Genomic DNA, 20,497 nt, shown 5'->3' with positions numbered 1-20,497 from the left:
AGATAAGCATAATGGTCACAAAACCATCGATCTACTTTCACATCGTTTCTAGCAGAAGAACGAGGATCAAAATGAGTTACTAAATGTTCTAAGGAATAGCCCAGGCTGCGATGATGCAGAAAATACACACAATATTGTCCACACACCAAGGAATCTGTGCCTTGTAATTTCACGTTATTGAATCGGGTGGTTTGAGCATTTCTTCTCATAAAGTCAACGATATCGTCTTCCAAAGGGGGCAATCCGTAGGAATCGAAATTTTGCACACATCCTTCTTGAGGAAAGTAGACGGTTACACAGTGGGTTCCTGGGAGATGACAGTCGTCCGTGTTGATCACGTAAGCTTGATGGTCTTTAGGTTCGCGACGAGGGAGTTCATCTTTAGCACAGACGACAGGATTCCAAGAAGCCGTATACGAACTGTAGTTCAAAAGGTAATAAAGTTCCCAGGTATCCATTGTTTTGTGTTGTTTTCTTCTTCACAGGTAATAATAAGTCGTCAATTCGATCCTGACTTTTTGCTTGAAAATGTCTGACGAATAAACGGTTATTCGTTCTGTTTCCTCACTCTGATTCAGGAGAGCTTCGATACGATGGATCTCTTGAGTGGTTAATGGTGGACAAGAATGTTCACGCAAGTCTTTATACCACTGGTGCAACACGTCTTTGTCCGAGATGAGACTCCAAGCTTCGTCCAGATAGTCGTCCAATTTTTCTTCTTGACTCAGCATCAGGCATTTATCGTGTTGAATTTGACTGGGATGATCGTTTTGACATCCATAACAATTTTTCTTGATCAATTCCGTCATATTTTCCACCAAGTGTTTGGCAAAACAGGAGACTAAATGGGCTTCTTGTTCTGGCCATCTTGACTTCATCATGAACACTTCTTCTTTTTCCACGGTCTCCTCACATTTCATGTCCAAAGTTTCTCCACTAGGTAAAGAGGGATAACAGTCTTCCATGGCTTCTAGTAATCTAGAATAACTTCTCTCAAACTGTTGATTTCTATGGTATTATCGAATTCTGCATACAGGATGACGTTCACCGTTTCATCAGGGTCTCGGTCTTTAAACTGAATTTCCACACGAATCTGGCCGGATTTTATAGGGTGGAAATGTCCCTCGTCGCTGCCTTGGTCTGGAGTGATATCAAAAGCCCACAAAGCGTAGCTTCCTGCATAATCCTCGTACGTAATACCGTGACTGGTATTGGTTCCTAACTGTCCGGTGGCTTCGTACAAGGACAAGTACGATGTCAAGTAATTCTTCTTGGTAAAGTCAGGTTCAAAAGGTCGGGTACACAAGGTTTTGCCATCGCGACTGACTTCGATTTTGGACACGCCAAAGTGTTGAAAGTAGAAAGGATTTTTTTCGGCAGCTCCGTTGAAGGCTGTATTCTCGACGATACCAACGATCAAACGTTTTGGTAACTGTCCTTGGAACAGATGATCTTCGATCATGGATCGCTGTCCCTTGGGAATGGTGAAGGTTTTCACTTCCACGCGTCGTATAGGATACTTGGCGGTCGTTCTGCTCAACGTCTGACTGATGTCGTTTCCCACTTTAGGTAACACTTCCACACGGCGTACGTAGAGTCCGGCTTCTTGGATTTTGGTTTTGTAACCGTCACTATCAGCCAATAAATGGAAAGCGGTACTGCTACGATTCAGTCTCAGGCGGACATCCACCCCGTTCAGCAAATACTTTTCTTGCAACCACATGTCCAAATGCAAACGATCCATCAGTTCTAAACTTGTGTCGACTCCAGTGATTCTCTTTCTTCGTTCTACAAATCCATCATTGTTGTCTTTCTTTTCATCAGTTTCCAATATTTCAAACTTGGTAGGTTCGTCAGCTTCCCATACCACACAGGCATTGAGATGAGTGTTCTTGGCATCTATTCCGTACGTCAAGAGATTTTCCAGGTAGGCACGATAAGGGTAAGTATCCATGCTGCTACTGACCAGTTTGTTATTCAAGTACAAGTCCACTCCACTGAACAAGGAATGCATGAAATTGTTGACGGGAGCTACTTCTTCATCGTCTATAGCACCTCCAGTCTTATCTAGAATTTTGACTTTCAGGTACAAGTAACTGCTATTCAGATCGATGTAATCTTCGGGCTGTCCTTTGATTTCAACCTCGATGGGAGCGGAATCCGTCAAAGAGGAGACGGGGTGAAATTCCACCCACTGGGATTCTTGCATGGTCATCATGGTGGGGGGCATGGCAAACACATCCAGTTCCGACTTGGAACAAGCGCAAGACTCTCTGTGCATCATTTTTTTTTGTTCTTTCTCAATAATCGAAAACGTCTAAGTCTCGAACGGTTCTTCTTTTCTTGGCCTTTCTAGCTTGAAGTCTGGTGAAAGGGTGTTTTCTTCGTCGTCTCTTTCTGCCTTGTCCTTGCTGAATACCTGACTCGGTAGCGTGCAGGGCATTTATAGGTGTTTCTCGGCGACCCAAAATGTCTTTGCCCGTTTGCAGCAAGACATTTTTGCCTGCCCTCATGAAGGCTTCTTTAGCGTTTTGTTTGTCGATGATGACATTTTGGAGAAATTCTTTGCCTTGCGTCTGTGCCGCATCTTTCAAGGCGTGCAATCCGCGTGTCACCATCGGTTTCAACACCGGGGCCACCGAACGAAAGGCCGATTTTAACATGTCTCCTAAACCGTGTCCTCGCTGTCGAGCAACCCCTCGGTACACTGGATACATGACTTACGAATCGTGAGAGAACCGTTTTCGAAAATGGAGTTTCACCGTGACTTTTCCTTTGGTGAATGGAATATTTTGTCCCAGATCTCCTTTTATAGCAATGTTGACCGTGTCCAAATAAGACTTACTGACAGGCAAACAGTGAGGATGGACAAATTCGCGGTGAACGTGGTAAGTGTTTCCACCTTCCTCGTCAGCGTTCGTGGCAGAATCCACTTTGAAAGGAATGACACGCAGTAACGGCACGGAGGTGTGTCCCACCACGTTGTACTCCACCACATCGGAGTACACAAACATCAAATTCAGTCCTTGGTTCAGTTCTACCGGGGTACGAAGTAACTTGCTAAAAGACTCGTTGTCGTAAACGATGGGTAATTCGTTTTTCTTCATCATGGCCATTCTCATGTCCATGTCTCCGCCCAACATGTCAAACAATTCAGGACAAAACAAAATGGACATGATTTTACTCCGTTCAAATTTCATCGAGAAGCGACGAGCTACTTTGTGGTACTCCATGCTGACACTTTTGTTGACATGCTCCAAAGCTTTCAGAAACACGACATTAAACCTGGAGGCTATGGTGCTGACCAAATGTTGACCACTAAAATAATAGCCTGGGGGAATGAACAAGTGATAGGTGGTGTACTTTTGCGTACGGGTTTTCTTGTCATATTTGACATTGCTATCCATCCACTGTTGCAATTGTTCGTCATGAACTTCCACATCAAAAAAATTTTGATAGGGAAGGATATTGAGGACTTGGGTCGGGTGAATGATTTCTACTAAAGCCACTTCCCAATGGGCTTCGTGATCTAAGGGGATGGCCTGAGGTAATTTGGCCGTGTAACAGCACAACGTGTTGTTGGGAAACACCTCCATGGAACTGTCACTGGGTAAGGTTAAGTAAAATTGGTTTTGGTGACTCATAATTCCAGAGTTCTGTGGCTGTCCGAGGGGTTACTGGACGTCAGAGGTGTGTCTCCGTCTAAAATGGGGTTCTGATTGTGGTTGGAGTGGTGACTGGCACTGGCACTGGACACAAGGTTCCCGTTGGAAGAGAATATCAGGGAGGGATTAGGAAGCAGGTAACCGATGCAACTGCTCAATAAAATGGTCCACAATTGTTTGTCTCCTTGTTGCAAACTCAAATTCGCAATGGCTGCCCCGATGACACAATACACCACGAAGATTTGGCAGAAAAAGACGATTTGCGTTTTAGGCACACGTTCTCCACACCACACCCACAAGGGTTGTTTTTGTAAATCTTGCACAGAAGAACTGGGTGAAGAAGGAGTGGTCGACGTAGCTGCGTCTGCTGTGTGAAAGGGCATGATGGTCACTTCTTTTTATAGTCGATGACTTGCGAAGCGTCGATCCAAGAATCGAAACTGGGTGGATATCCTTTCCAACGTACTTTGACTTCTTTGACACGTCGTTTGCCCACTTTACGGGTTCTGCGTTCGAGAATGCTTTCGATGTCGTACACGTCGTCTTCTTGTTTGGTGACACGTTGTAACTCGGGCAAATAAAACGTTCCTTTGAGCACTTCTCCGTTCATGTCTTCCAATTTATAGACGGCAGGATGACGGCCATGCACTCGTCCAGTGACGCGAAACAATTCGGTCGTCCAGTTTGGTAAGTAACCTTTGTCGAAAGTGCGTTTGGTTTTGCCAATGCGCACCCAATCTCCTACGGCCAACATTCCACTTTTCTTGGGGACAGCCCTCGTCGGGGACGTACCAAACAGACGCTCAAACACCAGCACTTCGTTGTCGGGAGTCACGTCTTGCGGGGCACGTCCGATGCTTCGATGGTAAGATTGGTTGTACGCTTGCACCAGGTGCGGTAAGATGTCGATGTACTTCAGAGTGTGGTGATGCGTAAAATATTTCCACATGCGTTCTTTCAAAGTGCGTTGAAAACGTTCCACGATGCTGGCTTTGGTTTCGGGATTCTCGGTGGTAAAAAAATGAATGTCACGTTTCTTTAATTCTTTTTGCAAAGCTTGGTTCAGAAATTCGGTGCCTTTGTCCGTTTGCCATCGAAGAGGGTGACGACCGCTTTGTTTCAACACTCGTTGCAGGGCTCGCACTAACTCGCTGCTGGATTTGGAAGTCAAGGGCACGACCCAGGCAAATTTGGAAAAGACGTCGATGACACAAAACAAATATTTGTAGCCACGATTGTAGCTGGCCAAATGAGAGACATCGGCTAAATCGGCTTGCCATTGATGATCGATGCCTTCCACTCGGGTGCGACTTCTGGCAAACTTGCGTCGAATGGGTTTGTGTAAAGTGTAGGTAGCTTATTCTTGTAACCATCGTTGCACTTGAGGTAAACGGAGACTTTTCAGTCGCGTTTTGGCAGCACGATACAATTTTTGAACTCCTGCGTAACCTGCAGGATGCGAGGGATCGTAGTAAATGCTGGCTAAGACTTTTTCCATTTTTTTTGTGTTGGTTGGTGTGTTAATAAGGCACCCACTCTTGGAGGATGCTACTCTTTTTCTCTTGGGGTATTTTCTTGGATTGCAATGCTTTGCGTGTGCGACCGGCAATAGGTGTTGAAGAGGAGGATGTCTGAGCGGGGGATATCGGTTCTTGTTTCACTTCTTTCTTCACTTTCTTTTTCTCTTGTGATGAAGAAGGGGTGGCCATCATCTTTTTAATCCATCCAATTCTGGAGGTAGGTGGTGTTGTTAACTTGCGTACTTTTTCTGGTGGAGTTTGAAACCCTTCTTCTTCTTCTCCTTTTTCTGTCTTGGTCACTGGTACTGGTGGTACTGGTACTGGTACTGGTACTGGTGATGGTGCTGGACTTTTCATCAAGGTCTTAAAATCTTTCAGAGTGGGTAGAGATGTTTCGTCTAAAGCTTTCTGGTGAAAGAGTTGCAGTCGTTGCAAGAGTTGACCGTACTTTTGTGATTTTTCTGTTTCGGACAAATCTTGGCGATCCATCAAGGACTGCAATTCGTGTTGTAACTGGGACATCTCGCTCAAATTGGGATTGGCAGGTAAATGCGGGGTGCGTTGTTCTTGCCACCGATGGTATTCCATCCATCGTTTGTAAGGCACTAAAGCTAGTTTTCGTCCTTCCATGGGGTTGTCAGCGGTCGATTCTGAGATCTTGGGACTTCCGAGGGCCTTTTTATCTTGCTCCCACCAGTCCTCCCAACATGGTTCCCAAGACTCCTTTCAGTAAGGGACCTAACAAGAGGGGTAAAATGCCTCCACGTTGGACCAACATCTTCTTCTTTTGACGAATGGGAATTTTCTTTTGAACCATTTGGCGAAGAACGTGATGATGTTTGCCTAAGCATTGTTTCTGGTGTTTGGACAAAGGGATCGTGCCTTTCAAAACGTTCAAACAACATTCGCACACGGTATCGATGACCTCTTTGGAGGCCGTTTGAATGAGTTTTTTTCGTAGGGGTGGAGAAGCTTTGGACAGGACAGATAACATGTCCCCATGTTTGGCTAAACGTGGTGGTAGTCCTTTCCTTTTCTTTCCTTGGGGTTTTCTGGAGGGTGACATCTTTGAGTCTTCAGGAGCACCAAAAAACACTGATACCCTACTTGGTCACAGGCCTTTTTTATACTGGAACGCGTCGCCACTGATTGTCTTTACGTCGTATCAGTTTGAGGACAGGCATGACACGTCGTGCAGGGGTACGCAACGGACTAAATCGAGCCAGTTCTTGCTTGGACAAATCTAGTAAACTTTGTAACATGCCCGATCTTTCATGGACTTTGATTTTGGGAGAAGGTACTTTGTGAGCAGCAGCCACTGCCACTAAATTGGAGGGTCCTGCCACTGGGGAAGTTCTTTTGGGGGTCATCAACGGAGAAGTTCTTGGTGTGATCAACGTCTCCAAGTACTCTTCAGTTCCTGGTGTCATCAACGGAGAAGTGGACAAACGTGAGTCAGCCGGAGACGCAGTCACTGCCGTGGCAGATAGTGGTTTGCGAGTGTAAGGTTGCGTCCTGGCCGAAGTGCCTCTCTTGCGATTAGTTTTCTTCTGTGTACTTTTCTTTTTCTGGGGACTTTTTCTCTGTTTCTTTTTCTGGGGGCTTCTATTCTTTTTCCGGGGTGGTGTCTGGTCAGAGGAGGGTCCTGCCACTGGAGAAGTTCTCCTTGGGGACCTGGTCTGTTTCTTTTTCTTCTTGGGGCTTCGTTGGACTTTTTTCTTGGGTATAACTTTGGGGGCATTAGGATCCCATCTCAAGAGAGAGCGAATGATGACCCCTCCTAGAGTACCGCTCCCTCCAGGTTTCAAAATGATTTGTTTTTTGGTTTGAGTGTCGATGCGGGGATCGGCCAGTTGGACCAAAGCGACTTTGTTTCGATCGAAAAAGCGTTTGGTTTGATGAGGAATCTGAATGATTCCTTGGAGTAATTGACGTGCCGTCACCGTGAACCATCGTAAGACTTCTTTGAGACTAGCTTCTAAGACACGAGCTCGTGTTTGTGGATTTTTTTCTCGACTGATGCCATACAAGGTACGAATCAATTTGACGGGAAGATGCGACTGAAGGGACGTCATGTTCACACTGTGTGAGACAGACGAAAAAGGGTCTGAGGTTTATATAGATTTTTTTTATGGGGAGTGAAATGAAGTCGAGGACGGAGACGTGTACAGGACAGGCCCTCCGTCTTGGCACCAGTGGTGAAACAAGTGGGTACGAAATCGCAAATCCTCGAGAGTCGTAGGTTTCAAATCGACGAGTAAATAGGCGTGTGGCGTTTGAGTGGCATCGTCGTACGCCTGAGTCAGCCAAGGCGTTCCTAACTGTTTGGCTAAGACTTGCACTTGCGATTTATCTCGAGGGCTTTTAAACAAGACCACGTAATGCGCATTGAGACTGATGGTGCGATGGGCTTTACTTTGTTGAAACAAATTTTGGGTGATGTAAACGACACTGGCATTACGGTGATGCCCTTTGCGCGTGAACCACAGTTTAATTTCTTCTTCGTCTTCTCCTAACATGTCGTCGAAAATGACCAAATGGATTTGACGGGAGTCAGAGACGATGCTGTCGTCTTCTTTAGGAATGCCTTCCACAAACACGATGGAATCGCCTTGACTTTCTCGCAAGAGGTTGTACGCCGATTGCCACTCTTTGTAACACCACACGATCCGTTGAGGTGGCCGATCGATCAAATGATGTTTATGTTCGATCAAACGTTTGACGAATTCGGTTTTGCCTGAACCGCTAGGTCCAGCAATGAGCATGTTAAAGGGATGGCGAAGATACAAAGCCTCCCAACTGGCACGAGTGTTCGTCGATGACTTTGACAGTAGAGGAAGAGGGAGCAGAGACAGCAGAGGTAGCCATTGTGTGAGAAATGTCACTTGTGACACGAAAAACAAACAAGACAAGAGTTTATATACTTTTTCAGAACACGTTTATTGAATTTTTTTTTTCAAACATGAATACGAAAGACAAAAATACATAAAAGCCAAAGGCTTAAGTACAAGAATAAAAGGCACATGATAACCATTAACGTGGAATAAAAACAAGTGTCTGTACAACAACATGTTTTGGGTAATGTTCTAACCAGTTCTATAGTAGGGGGTAAGGTCACACAAGTGTCCTCCCAAAAGGGTCTTTCAGGCCTGTCCACGACAGTCCCGTCCTGGGTGACGGGTTCTTTTGGCACCGTCACTAACACGGGTTGAAAAGTAACTTTTTTCCTTGAACAACTCTCGTGCATACTGGGCCACTTCTTGGGTCCAAGCCTCAAAACCCCATTCTTTCCAGGCACGGACATCTGTCCAATGGGGATGTAAGTCACAAGCTACACACACATCGTCATACACGTCTTGGGTAGCGAAAAGTTGACGAATCTTTGTTTCCTGTTGAGGTCGAGAAGTATCCAGATGAAAACGCAAGGCTTTGAGCAAAAGGAGTTTTTCGTGACCATTTAAGGCCATTGAGGTGGTAAGTACTGATCGTAAAGAGTCCACAAAGAATCGGCTGGTAAACGAAATCCCAGAAAACAAGTCACTAAGACACACACCACTTGTCGTCCCAAATTGAATGGATACAGTTCTTGTAATAATCGATGGTAATGATCCACTGTTTGAATATGGTCATTGAGTTCCTTCCACGGAATCTGTTCAATAATATGTGACATAATCCGTGGCATGGCAACTTGATTTTATAGTCTCTTTGTTTCGGAAGCAATAAAGGTAATTTCTAACTAGACATGTTCGTTCTCCAGTAGGGAATTTAAATGTTACATACTGTAACTGAAACGTCAGAGTTTGTCTAGATGTTTCGTCTTTTTCTAAGCAGATTCCATGTAACAAATGTTGGTAATCCTTTAACTCGTCTTCCTCAATACGTTGCAGTAAGTGAATCTCGAAGTATCCAAAATTACGAACGTCTGGTTCATCATCATTCACAAACTGAAAGTGTTCAACAAGGTCTGGCCACTGAAAAAATTTCTGACGAATCAGTCCTCTTATACCATTCAGGTACCAGTGGTTAAAGATCTGGTGACGTAATGGATGCAACTGTTCTTTACGTTTCACTTGTATTTTGACCAGCTCTCGGTAAATGCATTCTCTCAATTCCACAGGCAAAGCACGAATGTTCTCTTGTAAAGTATTCATGAATAGGTCAGTCCGTACAATTCACAATCTTCTCCTAGAGCAAAAGTAATCCACATAGTGAGTAATTTCTGACCACTGCCATGCAGGGTAACGTCCAAGAATGTCACTGAACTCTTTTGGTGTAAACGGTCTAAAGCGATATAATAGGATGAATGCACCCTTGACCCAAAGAAATCTAACACACTGGTTGACTTTTTTCACTTTCCTCTTATGAATTTCTCGACACAAAAGTTCTACAGTGACCCACTGAGATTTCACTCTGGCAAGTCCCTGCCAAACTTCCTTGTAAATCTTCTCTTGCAGTTCTTTAGGTAATGATTCAATATCGTTTTTGAAATGAAGTTTAAATACTGGTCTCGGTGATGTCCAACATTTGACTCCTAACCAATCTGGTTTCTTCTTCGTCAACGACTTGGTAAGTTACTTCAATGTCTCGGTCCCACTAAGGGTAAGTAATGACAATTCGGTGACCATCGAGCATGTTCTACGTAGGCCGAATCTTGCGGTTCCCAGTGGTGAAGTGACACACCGCAACTGAAGCACTTGACTTTATCTCCTTCGCCCAAGTAGAAAAATCCGGCTCTGGCTAATTCTTCGGGGGTCGGTCCTCCCAGATACTTAGGCCATTTTCCTTTGAACGATTGAAGCCGATTTTCAAAGTCGCAGTATTCCGACAAACGCACAGGGAACGAATATTCGTCTTTCACAGGTTCGTTTCGATGAGGGTTGAGTGACATGGGTAGGAGTTTGCTCAGGGCTGGATGACATCCGTAGGGGGGTAGACGTGAAGGTGAACATTCCCCTTTAAAACGAAACCCAGTAAAATGTCCAAGAGGACGAGCGGCATCACTTTCGCATCCCTCAGGTTTGACACGCACAGCATCACTTTCCATGATAGGGGTAGGGACACTAAAGTTCCCATGATGCTTTACGGCATCACTAAGGTCACAACGTACAGCATCGTACCAATCGCAAGGCTCACAATAGCATTCCACTTCCGAAGCCTCACACTTGAATTGTGCCTTCCTAAACAACTTGTTCTGTGTTTCTCTGAAAGTATTCATCTTGTTCGCTTGGTCTTGGTAGTCACAATGAACTATCGATCTTGCCTAGGGTTCCTTTTTATATACAGACCAATACCGACGTGTCCATACGGTAAGGTGAAATGATTGGGAAGTCGCACTCGCTTCTGGTACACGATTTGATAGACTTTTTCCAAGGGCCGACTGACGATGTGGTGAGTGGGTAAACGTACAATCTTGTTCGGTTGGTGAATGGTCACTTTAAAGTTTCCATCCTCTCCCGATTGTAAGGCTTCTTTCAATACCCCAAAGTTGACTAAACGACTGGTACGATGATTCAGAGTCAGTCCTTTCACTTTGCACTCCGTGTGCACTTCTCCTTGTTTGTCCCGGTATTCGTAGCCATAATTTTTGGGACCGCCACTGACGAAACTTAGAATCTTGTCGTCGGGATGCTCGTCTGTCCAGGGTCCTAAACGGTCTCCTTCGATGTTAGGGTGATGTTGAATCGGGTGATGGATGTAAATGCAACTGTCCGTGTCAAAGTACAGGACGCGTTCTTCTAACAGTTCTAAAGCTTCGTACAATTTTAAGCGAGCATGGGCTGTCACGTAAGCCGCAATGATGACATTTCCAAAAGGGTCGTCTTGTACAAAGTCCAGATCTTCTTCCTAATTGACCAAGATCAAATCCTCTCGAAATACGTCCACGTGTTTCATGTATTTGGTTTTGTCGTGAATCATCTGAAAGTAGCGGGAAGGTTCTGTCAAATATTCCGTCTTGGGTAAACACGTTCGTTGTGCCATTTTACCCCACAAGCAATTTAACATCACTTTGGCAAACGATCTCCTGCCTTCGTTTTTCTCGATGTGGTCTAAAGTGATGCCTTCTTGTTCATAGTATTTCTCTTTGAATTTTATTTGGTCTTCGGGAGTGTGACACCAGGAAGGATAGCCGCTGGCTTCTTGCTTCAGTTTCAAAAAGGCATCCACGTAGTCTGCGAAAATGTCTTTCTGAGTAGGGTCACCCTTGTGGTATTGTTGTGTCTTGGGAAAGTGGCAAATTTCGTACACTTCTAACAGTTGGTATCCCATGTCCATAGCTTTGAACAATTCTACGCTGACCCAGGTTCCCGTCAAGGCACGTTCTTCCTGGGTGTGCTGACAAGGCTGATCTTGGTTGCACGTTTCGGCACAAGTACGGCACAAGGGAAACATCAGTTTGCCTTGACAATGGTGAGGTAAGACGGGATGGTATAGGTTCGTGGGAGGCAAAACTTTGCACTTGATCAAGCCTTCGTATTGTCGAATGTTGACCAGGTCGATGTGTTCCGTCAGCAATTGCGGGTGCCCTACAGGAAAGCGACAATATTTGCACACGTAGGGATACAGCGAACACACGTCCAAGTATTTGATTTCTTCTCCTTTCTCTTCGTCGGCTTGGTACAGCAAACAGGTGGCATTGGTCCTTCCTCCGTACAAACTATCCCTCGGGTTCAGCGGGTCCATGAACTGGTAACTTTCCACGAGGCGTTTAAACTCGGGATCGGTTTTCATACGGTGATCGTACTCGTGTTCCCACATTTCCACCACTTGGTATCCTATCTTTTCTAACTTTAGGCGCCGCTGACAAGTGTCCTGGTACAAGTCTTCCATGGTTCATTGTAAAAGCTGATTTTTAGTGCTATGGTCAGGGTAACAGACGGGACATCCGTGAAATAAGCAGCCGTTAAACTCGTACACGATCTTGGGGTTTTCTAAGTCCCAGCCATCGACCGAATACGTTCCGATGGTCTTTTCACCCCCTCCGTTGCGGTCATGCTGAATCCATTTGTCTTCCTTGTCGCACAAGTAATGTAACCAGCGTAGGGCTTTGACCGAGTATTGACGTTTGACATAGTGGGTCGTTTGAGGGCTGATGACAGCCACGGTGTTTTCAGGCATGAATCGTTGGCGGTACACTAAGGAACACGCTTTGGCAATGGTGCAAGCTTCTTTCAAAGGATCGACCCCTCTGTGTTCCATGAACAGTTCTCGAAATTTTCCACAGCAACGTCGTAAAATGTCCACGTCGGAACGACAATACTTTAGCATTTCTTCCTGAAAGTCGAAAGGGTCCGAGGCGTGAGCCTGGTACCAAGCGTAGAAAGCTTCTCGTTGTTCGGTACGCATGTTGTCGGGGACGTAATAGTGAGCCTCAGGCAAATGGGGTAGAACGGCGTGTTGATTGGCTTCCGTATTGAAAAAGTGTGGAAAGTACCCTTTAGCCATTTCTGTCATTCCAAACGTTTTAGGCATTCGACTCAAAGGCATGGCCAAATAGCTCATCGAATCTTTAAACTGCACTTGTCCCACTTGCATGAAAATGATTTTGGCTCCGTTCAAAGTCACTTTAGGACGCTCGGTGCCTTGTTCCGTATAGTATCTGAGAGGAAACTGTCCATCGTATCCGGAGAAATTGTGAGCCATCACCGTGGCATGACAATGACAATCTCCGTAAAGTTCGATGTCCTCTTGGCTCCACGTCTTGTCGATGGGGTCTAAGACCCATTGGGCAAAATCGGCTAACGTGTTCGGTCCCCGAAAGATTTTTTCAAGCCCTCCCGGAATCTTGCTGCAGTGAGGACAATGACTGAAGATAGGTTCTTGAATGCACTTCTCGTACGCTCGATGAGCCACGCAAAAATTAGGAATGTGAATGCCGGTCTCTTGCATGCATTCGAAATCGAAAAAGATGAAATTGTCTTTCTTCTTGTGACCGTCCTCTTTCTCTGGTGGGGGTTGGTATTTTTGCACGTAGCATTGGTGTTCCAAGTCCACGATGTGGTGACAAATGTGACATTTTTTCTTTCCTCGACATACGTGTGCCTTGGCATTATTGGTAAGTATGCCTTGTCCACACGTAGGGCACAACCTCAGGAGTTGACAAGCACATTTCTTCTGTGAACCTTGTGTTTTCAAATGCTGTTGGTAACAGGTAGGACTCACAAACGTGCGCAGACAAGTTGAACAAGGCACTGGTCCTTCGCTCAGACAGGGTGGAGAGGCCAAACATCCTGGGCATTTCATTCCACAATGCTTGTGTTGCTCTCGATTATTATAACCACGATCACATTTCTCACAGTAATATCTGTATCCCAGGAATCCGGTGATACTGGTAATGGTATCGAAATGGTCATCGTGATAATAGACATGAATGTATTTTCCATCCTTAAAATCTTGGCCTCGAAACAACAGAGGCCCACGCACTTCTTGAGGGTGAACTTTCAAGGTGTAGCGTGGAGCTAGGGCATCTTGCAATTTTTGCATCTCAGGAATGCCACAGGGTGTGTCTTTGGACAGGCCAGCTTGTTGCAACAGGAGTTCTGCTTCGTTTCGTTGTTTCGTTCGGTTCGATTTTCGAATGTTCTCCCAGGTTCTTTTCCATTCTACCGTGTCGTTCTTGTTGGCATAGGTTCGTCCCACCACGATGGCTCGGCTAAACACATCTGGTCTTGAGGGTTGTTAATTCGGACGAGACTTGTTTTGGTGTTGCGAAGGTCGTCCACCAATAACATCTTTTTGCGTCCAGTCCCTTGAGGAGGAGAGACGTGGGCCATTTTTAGTGTGGCTTTACCATCGGTGATGTCAAACTGGTCATTAGATTGTTGTACGTGTTGAATCTTGTCCATGACTTTGGAAGGGGTTAGTTCTGCGGGTCTGCAAAACTCGATCCAAACAGGGGATTTCAAACCGTCGTGATCTATGGATAGTGTCAAGCGATCGTCTTCTTTGGGTTGACATTGTCGCTTGAGTGCGGTGAGCAAAGAATCCCACATCTCGGTGATAAACCCTTCTGCTTTCTCCAATGGTACGTCGGCCTTGAAATCTTTAAACTTCACCGTGTAGGTGTAAGCCGTGGTTCTAAATTTTCTAGAGGAGCGCTTTTTCGTCTCTCGAATGGAATAGTATTTTTCAGGGTTGACTAAGGGTGGTGAACTTGGTTTAGAGGTTTCAAATTCTGGTTCACTCATGTCCTCTTCAAAATCACTGGCATGAATTTGTGCCAAGATTTCAGCCCTGGTACGAGGCGATAGATCACGTTTCTGCCTCTTACTTTCTTCTTCTTCTTCTTTCTTCTCGAATGAATAGGATCGTTTCATCTTGAGTGCAAAACGTCAAATGACTCAAGTTTAAACACCATAGACTAATTTATAGTCATGGCAGACCAGCGTATATAAAAGAGTGTGTGTCTTGTCCTTTCACTATTCATTTCACTCTCAAGCCGAGCACAACGATGGAAGAGACTAACCAAATCGAACGTTTCGTCAGAGCTTTGCGAGGGGTCATTAGAAAATTCTCTTCAGACCAGCCTACGGACTACTCTCATTCCTTTCGAGATAAAAGTCAGGATACTTGCTATATCTGTCAGAAGAAAGGGCATTGGTCTTCAGAGTGTCCAGACCGTTAAAAAAGAAAAAAAAAACAGGGGCTAAAAAAGACAAAAGTCAAGATACCTGTTATTATTGTAAAGAAAAAGAACATTGGTCTCCAGATTGCCCAAAAAAGAAACAAGAGGGGTCAGAAGAAAAGAAGGATTCTTCAGAAGAAGAGAGGGATTCTTCGGAAGAAGAGAGGGATTCTTCAGAGGAAGAAGAGGAAGAAAGAAGACAATTCTATTTACAAGAGGCAAAGAAACAGGAGAAGAAAAGAAGAAGGGAAGAAAATGAGGAAAAGACTGTGAAGAAATGTAAAATACAGAGAGACTAAACAAGGAGAAAGAAGAAGTCAATGAACTTTTAATTAAAGTGTTCTGTTGTGAATTGTGAATTGGATTGTAAAAAAATGGAGAAAAGAATAAATTAATGATACAAGGTAAGTGTCTTTGAGTTTTGATTTTAAAATAAGAAGCTACACTCACGCACTCATACACAGACACGTACTATAAGGGTAAAATGAGTGGGGGTTTTTTTGAGTTATTGGCAAATTGAAATTGTATTTCTTTTCGAGAAATGTGGGGGCCCTGAAAAGGGCCTTTTTATTTTGGTGTAGGGGTGAGTTTAACCAATCAACTTTAACTGCCTTAAGCCTTTGCCACGGCCAAGGCCTACTTCTGGACTGCGTAATGTTGATGATGATTGGGCTGAAATCACTAAGGGTGGTACGGTAGGCTTAGTCACAGGGTTGACGTGTTTAGCTCGGGAAGGTCGTATTCTCTTCGGTCGTAATAAAGAAGTCTGATACATTTGTTTCAGACTTCTTAACTCCGCTAAAATGTCCAACAATACCGTGACCGTTTGATTTTCACCCTCTTGTTTCTTTGCTGCTACTTCTTCTTGCTGTTGTTGCTGTTGTTTTTTTCTTACCTCTTCTTCTTGCTGCTGTTGCTGTAGGAGAAAAGTTTGTTCCGCTTCCTTTTGTCGTTGTATAAATTTCTCCAATTCTTCTTTCTGTCTCTGTCTAAAATTCTCCACTTGCGGTAATGAAGAAGGTAACGAAGGTTCCGAAACAAATTCTTGCGAGGAGAGAAAATCCACAAAATCCCAATTCACCTCTTCTGAAAGTAAGTCCGGGTTCCCTTGGGCAGTCTCCCCTGCTGGTGCACCCCAATGGATCGTTTTCTGAGTTTCAGTCATGTTGAATCACTGTCGCATAGATTGACTGCACACAAGCGCTAACGAATCTATATAGACCACGTGACGTCACAAACTGTTCTCTTCGGATTGGATGCGAGCTGACTGAATTTTGTAACGCGTGTTTGGATTGGTGAATGAACTCAATCCGTTTCAATCCTACCTCTACCTATAAATAAGCGCAGTTCACTGCATTGATTCACCTGTTCTCATCGCTTCAAGATGTGGACCACAGTTGAGTCATCCACCCTTGTGTCTTCCATGATGTTTAGGACGGACATGCTCATGTATGTCCGATCCAAGTGGACCGTTGTCCACAGGACAAACACCAGTCTGTGGATACGTAGGATCTACGTTGAAAGACAAGGATGCCTGAAAAGAGTGCTGATTTACGGGCCAACAGTGAGACGCAGCCTAAGGATAAGAAGAAGACCAATGCGGTGCCCTTTATGTTAATGAATACATTAACATAAACCCAAAGGCCCTTTTCAGGGCCAGCCATATTTCTCGAAAAGAGAATGACTTTTCAATTGCCTACCCCTTTTTTCAATTTTTTAAAAAAAAAAAAAAATCCCATGTTCAATTCCCCTTGTCCCTAGACAAGCCCAAACTCTATTCCTCATGTTAATTTCCCTTGTCCCTAGACAAGCCCAAACTCTATGTTAAATTCCCATTGTCCCTAGAGTGGCCCAGCGTTTTTCTCCATGTTAAATTTCCATTGTCCCTAGAGTGGCCCAGGGGGGTCTGTAATGCTAATTCCCATTGTCCCTAGGGTGGCCCACTTTACTACTCTCGCTGTCGTAGCGAAAAGAAGCCCTTTATTCAAATTATACTCGATTTTCAAGCATCGTGACGAACGAACCCTGCAAAATATGAAGTTCAGTTATTATAACTACAAATAAATTATACAAACGATGATGAATGCCATAAACTAGTAATATATCTGTATATTTGTAAAAATATTTACATTACAAGCAGAACCGGTCTGGGGGTTTTTTGGGCACCCTTGGCGAAATTTGACTTTACCCAACACCAACCCCCACCTACACCCCAGAGAAAAAAATCACTTCTATCTAATTTGGCAACGATTGAAGCCTGGTTCCCTAGGTGCCTGCCTAGTCTGCCTATATGGCCGGGCCAGCTGTGTTTACAAGTAGTCGAAACACAAAATAAGTGCGCATGAATTCATTCGTTTTATACCTATGGTGTTTTGAACCATTACCTGCTAGTTTTCTGCATCACGTGATGTGTTTTAACAATTCTAATTGCATATATATATATATATATATATATATATATATATATATATATATATATATATATACATGAGACAGATAGAACATATTCACAAGACTAATTCTACTTTCTGGTCTGGGTGTATTGAATATTGAATATATGTGACTTACCTGGACCTCGATGAATATGATAGCCCTTACTTAGTTTTGTACCTGGTGATTGATTCATAAACCCAGCAATTTAATTGTTTGGATGACATAGTATATAAAGGGCACGGACACAAAATGAAATGACTCTGCAATGTATCAAAACAAGATGTCTTCTCCAAAAAGATAGGTAGGCAAAGGGGTATTAGTTAAAATATCATAAAGTACGATAAATGCAGACTAACCGAAAACAATCGCGAGACAAAGCTGTGACGGGTATTTTTCATTTTGTCCGCTGAGTTTCCTTGTTCAATGTTCATGAACAACCATGACAATACAGATAATATGTCTACATGCATTCCTTTATATATTTGAATGCGACAGATTACGATGTCTAGCTGAAATTGATAGCATAATTCAAAACAGCTTTTTGATACTCAAGTCTTAATCCCCCAGTTCAACCTATGTAAAGTGTGTGCAAAATTAGACTTTGGCATGGGTAACGAACTAATCACCCAACGTTTAGGTCCCTGATTTTTAACTAAATGAATTTTCACCCTTTGAGAAGTTTTTTTCGACAGTCATTTTGCCGAAAACTAGCAACTAAAATGATACTAAAATTTGATATGACAGTTTGGTCTACTTTGAAACGTCCATTCGCCTATTCTTCGCCTTGCATTATTCACAGAGGCTTTTAGGGCTCAGTGGTTTCCATGCTGGACATGCGATTAGTCCGGATCAATCTTTGTAGCTTAAAGTGATGCATTCTTGGGCAAGGTACTTTTGTCCAATTGCAATGGCACTAAATAACGAAATTTTTTTGTTGTGTCGTAAGCACCAAGGCAAAATCATCCTGATTTCTTATTCATCTATTTATCGCACTTTTTATTCACATATGTATCACCTTTCGCACTCACCTATTTAACCCTATATGTTATTAACCTATTCTGCACAGTTTGTATTAGCCCTAGTGCCCTTGATAAAATATATAATCCTATAATTTTACAATTACAACAATTTACAATATTCTGCCTATCCCTAAGTACTTGGCGTTCTTTGATACCAACCGTCACCAAAACGTAACCGAATGCACATACCTGAACATACAGATATATCAAGAAAAAACTGCAAAAAGAATCCGCTTTGTGGCAAACAAATTCTATGGATATGTGACTTGAGTCATGTAAAACCGACCATATCGCTTCTAAAGTCAGAGCATACATATATAATACCATTAAATTAAAAATGCGAACACTTTAATGAAACAATAACTTTCCTTGTGATATGAATGAAGAATACCAAATGAGAACTTAAATATTGTTTAAGAAAATTCATAAATGTCTGTTTCACAAATCTCGTACTACTTCCAATTTCAACAGAAATGCAAAATAATGTAATTTCCAGTCAAATATTCAGAGATGTCATGCGTTTTCTAAACTATAATGTCCTTGGCAAAAAGAAAGTTATATGTGAAATATAAACGAATGCTGCTACTGAGGACTGTTCTGAGGACATCATCCTCTTGAGGATGAAAGCGCTATTAATAAGTAAGCATCTTGTCACATTTATCTCTATGAAAAATTTTATGATATTGATGTTATATTTACTCTTTTTATCATCCCTTAGCCTCATAATATTCCGCTGTTTTAAAAGGATAATACTATCCTAATTACCTTGTATAGCCATTAGCTACTCCGGCTATTGCTATCGCTAGCATAGATCAGGATGGACGTGAACTAGAAAAAGTAGTTGACACGTTCTTTTATTTATTTTCTGAAGAACACGCACAGTGGTCAACATCGAAGTACACAGTACAAACAATTCCGGAAGTATATGTATTAAGTAAAGAAATGCAAAAGTATGCAATGTCATATACTTGAGTAGAAAGATAGGTAAGATAGGTAATATGGACAACATATACCTGGCGAGACAGGTAGCAAACTATCCCCTTATGGCTAATTTTGAATGCATCTGTCTTTCAGAAAATAGAAGAACCCTTCCTTCTGGCTGTGAAAGATACTTTGGGGGATCGATACACAGCAAATATGGAACACATATACAAGAAAACAATCAAGTTCATTCTCCAGACTTTGATAGACGGTTTCAATGTAGAGAACAAAGAGTGTGAGAGTGAAGTTACATATGCGTCCCAAATTTCATGAACATGGTTTAGAAAAGACAAGTTTTACTAAACATGCAGATGGGTCTTACGCCTGAATTCTGCCGCCATGCCAGCTTTCACAGTACTGAGGAACATTTATTTATATTCACTTTTGAAGGGTAATACAACGATCTACACAACTATAGACATCGCAGATTTAAACACATAACGTCTCAATAGTGAGCTCTATTGTGTAATTTAGCATGCTAGCTGTGTTATTTACTAGAGAAGTGACGTGATGTTTGGCCGAGGTTTCCAAAGATGCAAGAAACACGTACTTTAAGAGCAGTAAGTTGCTCTAGTTTGAAATCTTTCGGGTTAGTTTGAGAAACATATTCTGTCAAAAACTTTAAATTCCTGTTTAAAGGTGCAGTGCAGCAAGAGTGAGATTTTCGTATTTCTCATGTTTACTTTAATTCCATTTATTTAAAAAGAATAAACAATATGTGAGCTTTTTGTGTTATGTTTATCATCTTTAGAATATCAACCGTTTATCCCTTTTAAGTTTTGAGTGATCTCTTGACTATTACAAGTCTAATATATCCTCGTACACAATGAATCGTTTTGACATAAAGAGTCTGTCCACTAAGCATTATTGCAAGGTACACCGTCTGGAGAAGCCAAGATCCTGGTACAACTTTGTGACATATACATACTATGTTTGTAGATTATAAAGGAAAATGGATTCACTGCATTAAACGAGCCTGACTGTATTAGACGATATTTATATAACTATGAAATTTCACACAAGCTTTTTAATTCTGGACTTTGTTCGTGTACTTATTGACCTTATGATTGAAACTAATGATACACTGTATAATCTGCATACCTTTATTTTTTTATAAGGTGTAACATATAATATATACTTTAGATTAAAAATTAAATACAATAATGGGTCGATATCATTTTACCTTTCAGAGAAAAAAAACATGTCGTGGGGTTATCTTTTGACCATTTGTCAAAGAATGCAAATCATGTGATAAAT

General features: G+C 42.8%; 1 protein-coding gene across 1 annotated transcript in view; it reads left to right on the top strand.

Annotated features, from left to right (window-relative positions):
* The window catches only part of LOC149805738 (neuroglobin-like), a 29,810-nt gene extending 10,009 nt beyond the window's left edge, over positions 1-19,801 (top strand). The window contains exon 3 of the mRNA XM_089936811.1: positions 19,334-19,801. Coding sequence (XP_089792937.1) covers positions 19,334-19,513 — 180 coding nt within the window. The 3' untranslated portion in view covers positions 19,514-19,801. The remainder of the gene's footprint in view (positions 1-19,333) is intronic.
* Positions 19,802-20,497: the final 696 nt, after the last annotated feature.

Source organism: Sinohyriopsis cumingii, chromosome 2, assembly GCF_028554795.1.
Source record: "Sinohyriopsis cumingii isolate HCF-2022 chromosome 2, ASM2855479v2, whole genome shotgun sequence".
In the NCBI taxonomy this organism is placed as follows: domain Eukaryota; kingdom Metazoa; phylum Mollusca; class Bivalvia; order Unionida; family Unionidae; genus Sinohyriopsis; species Sinohyriopsis cumingii.
Note: the sequence above shows the minus strand (reverse complement) of the source record. Positions and strands in the feature narration are given on the sequence as shown.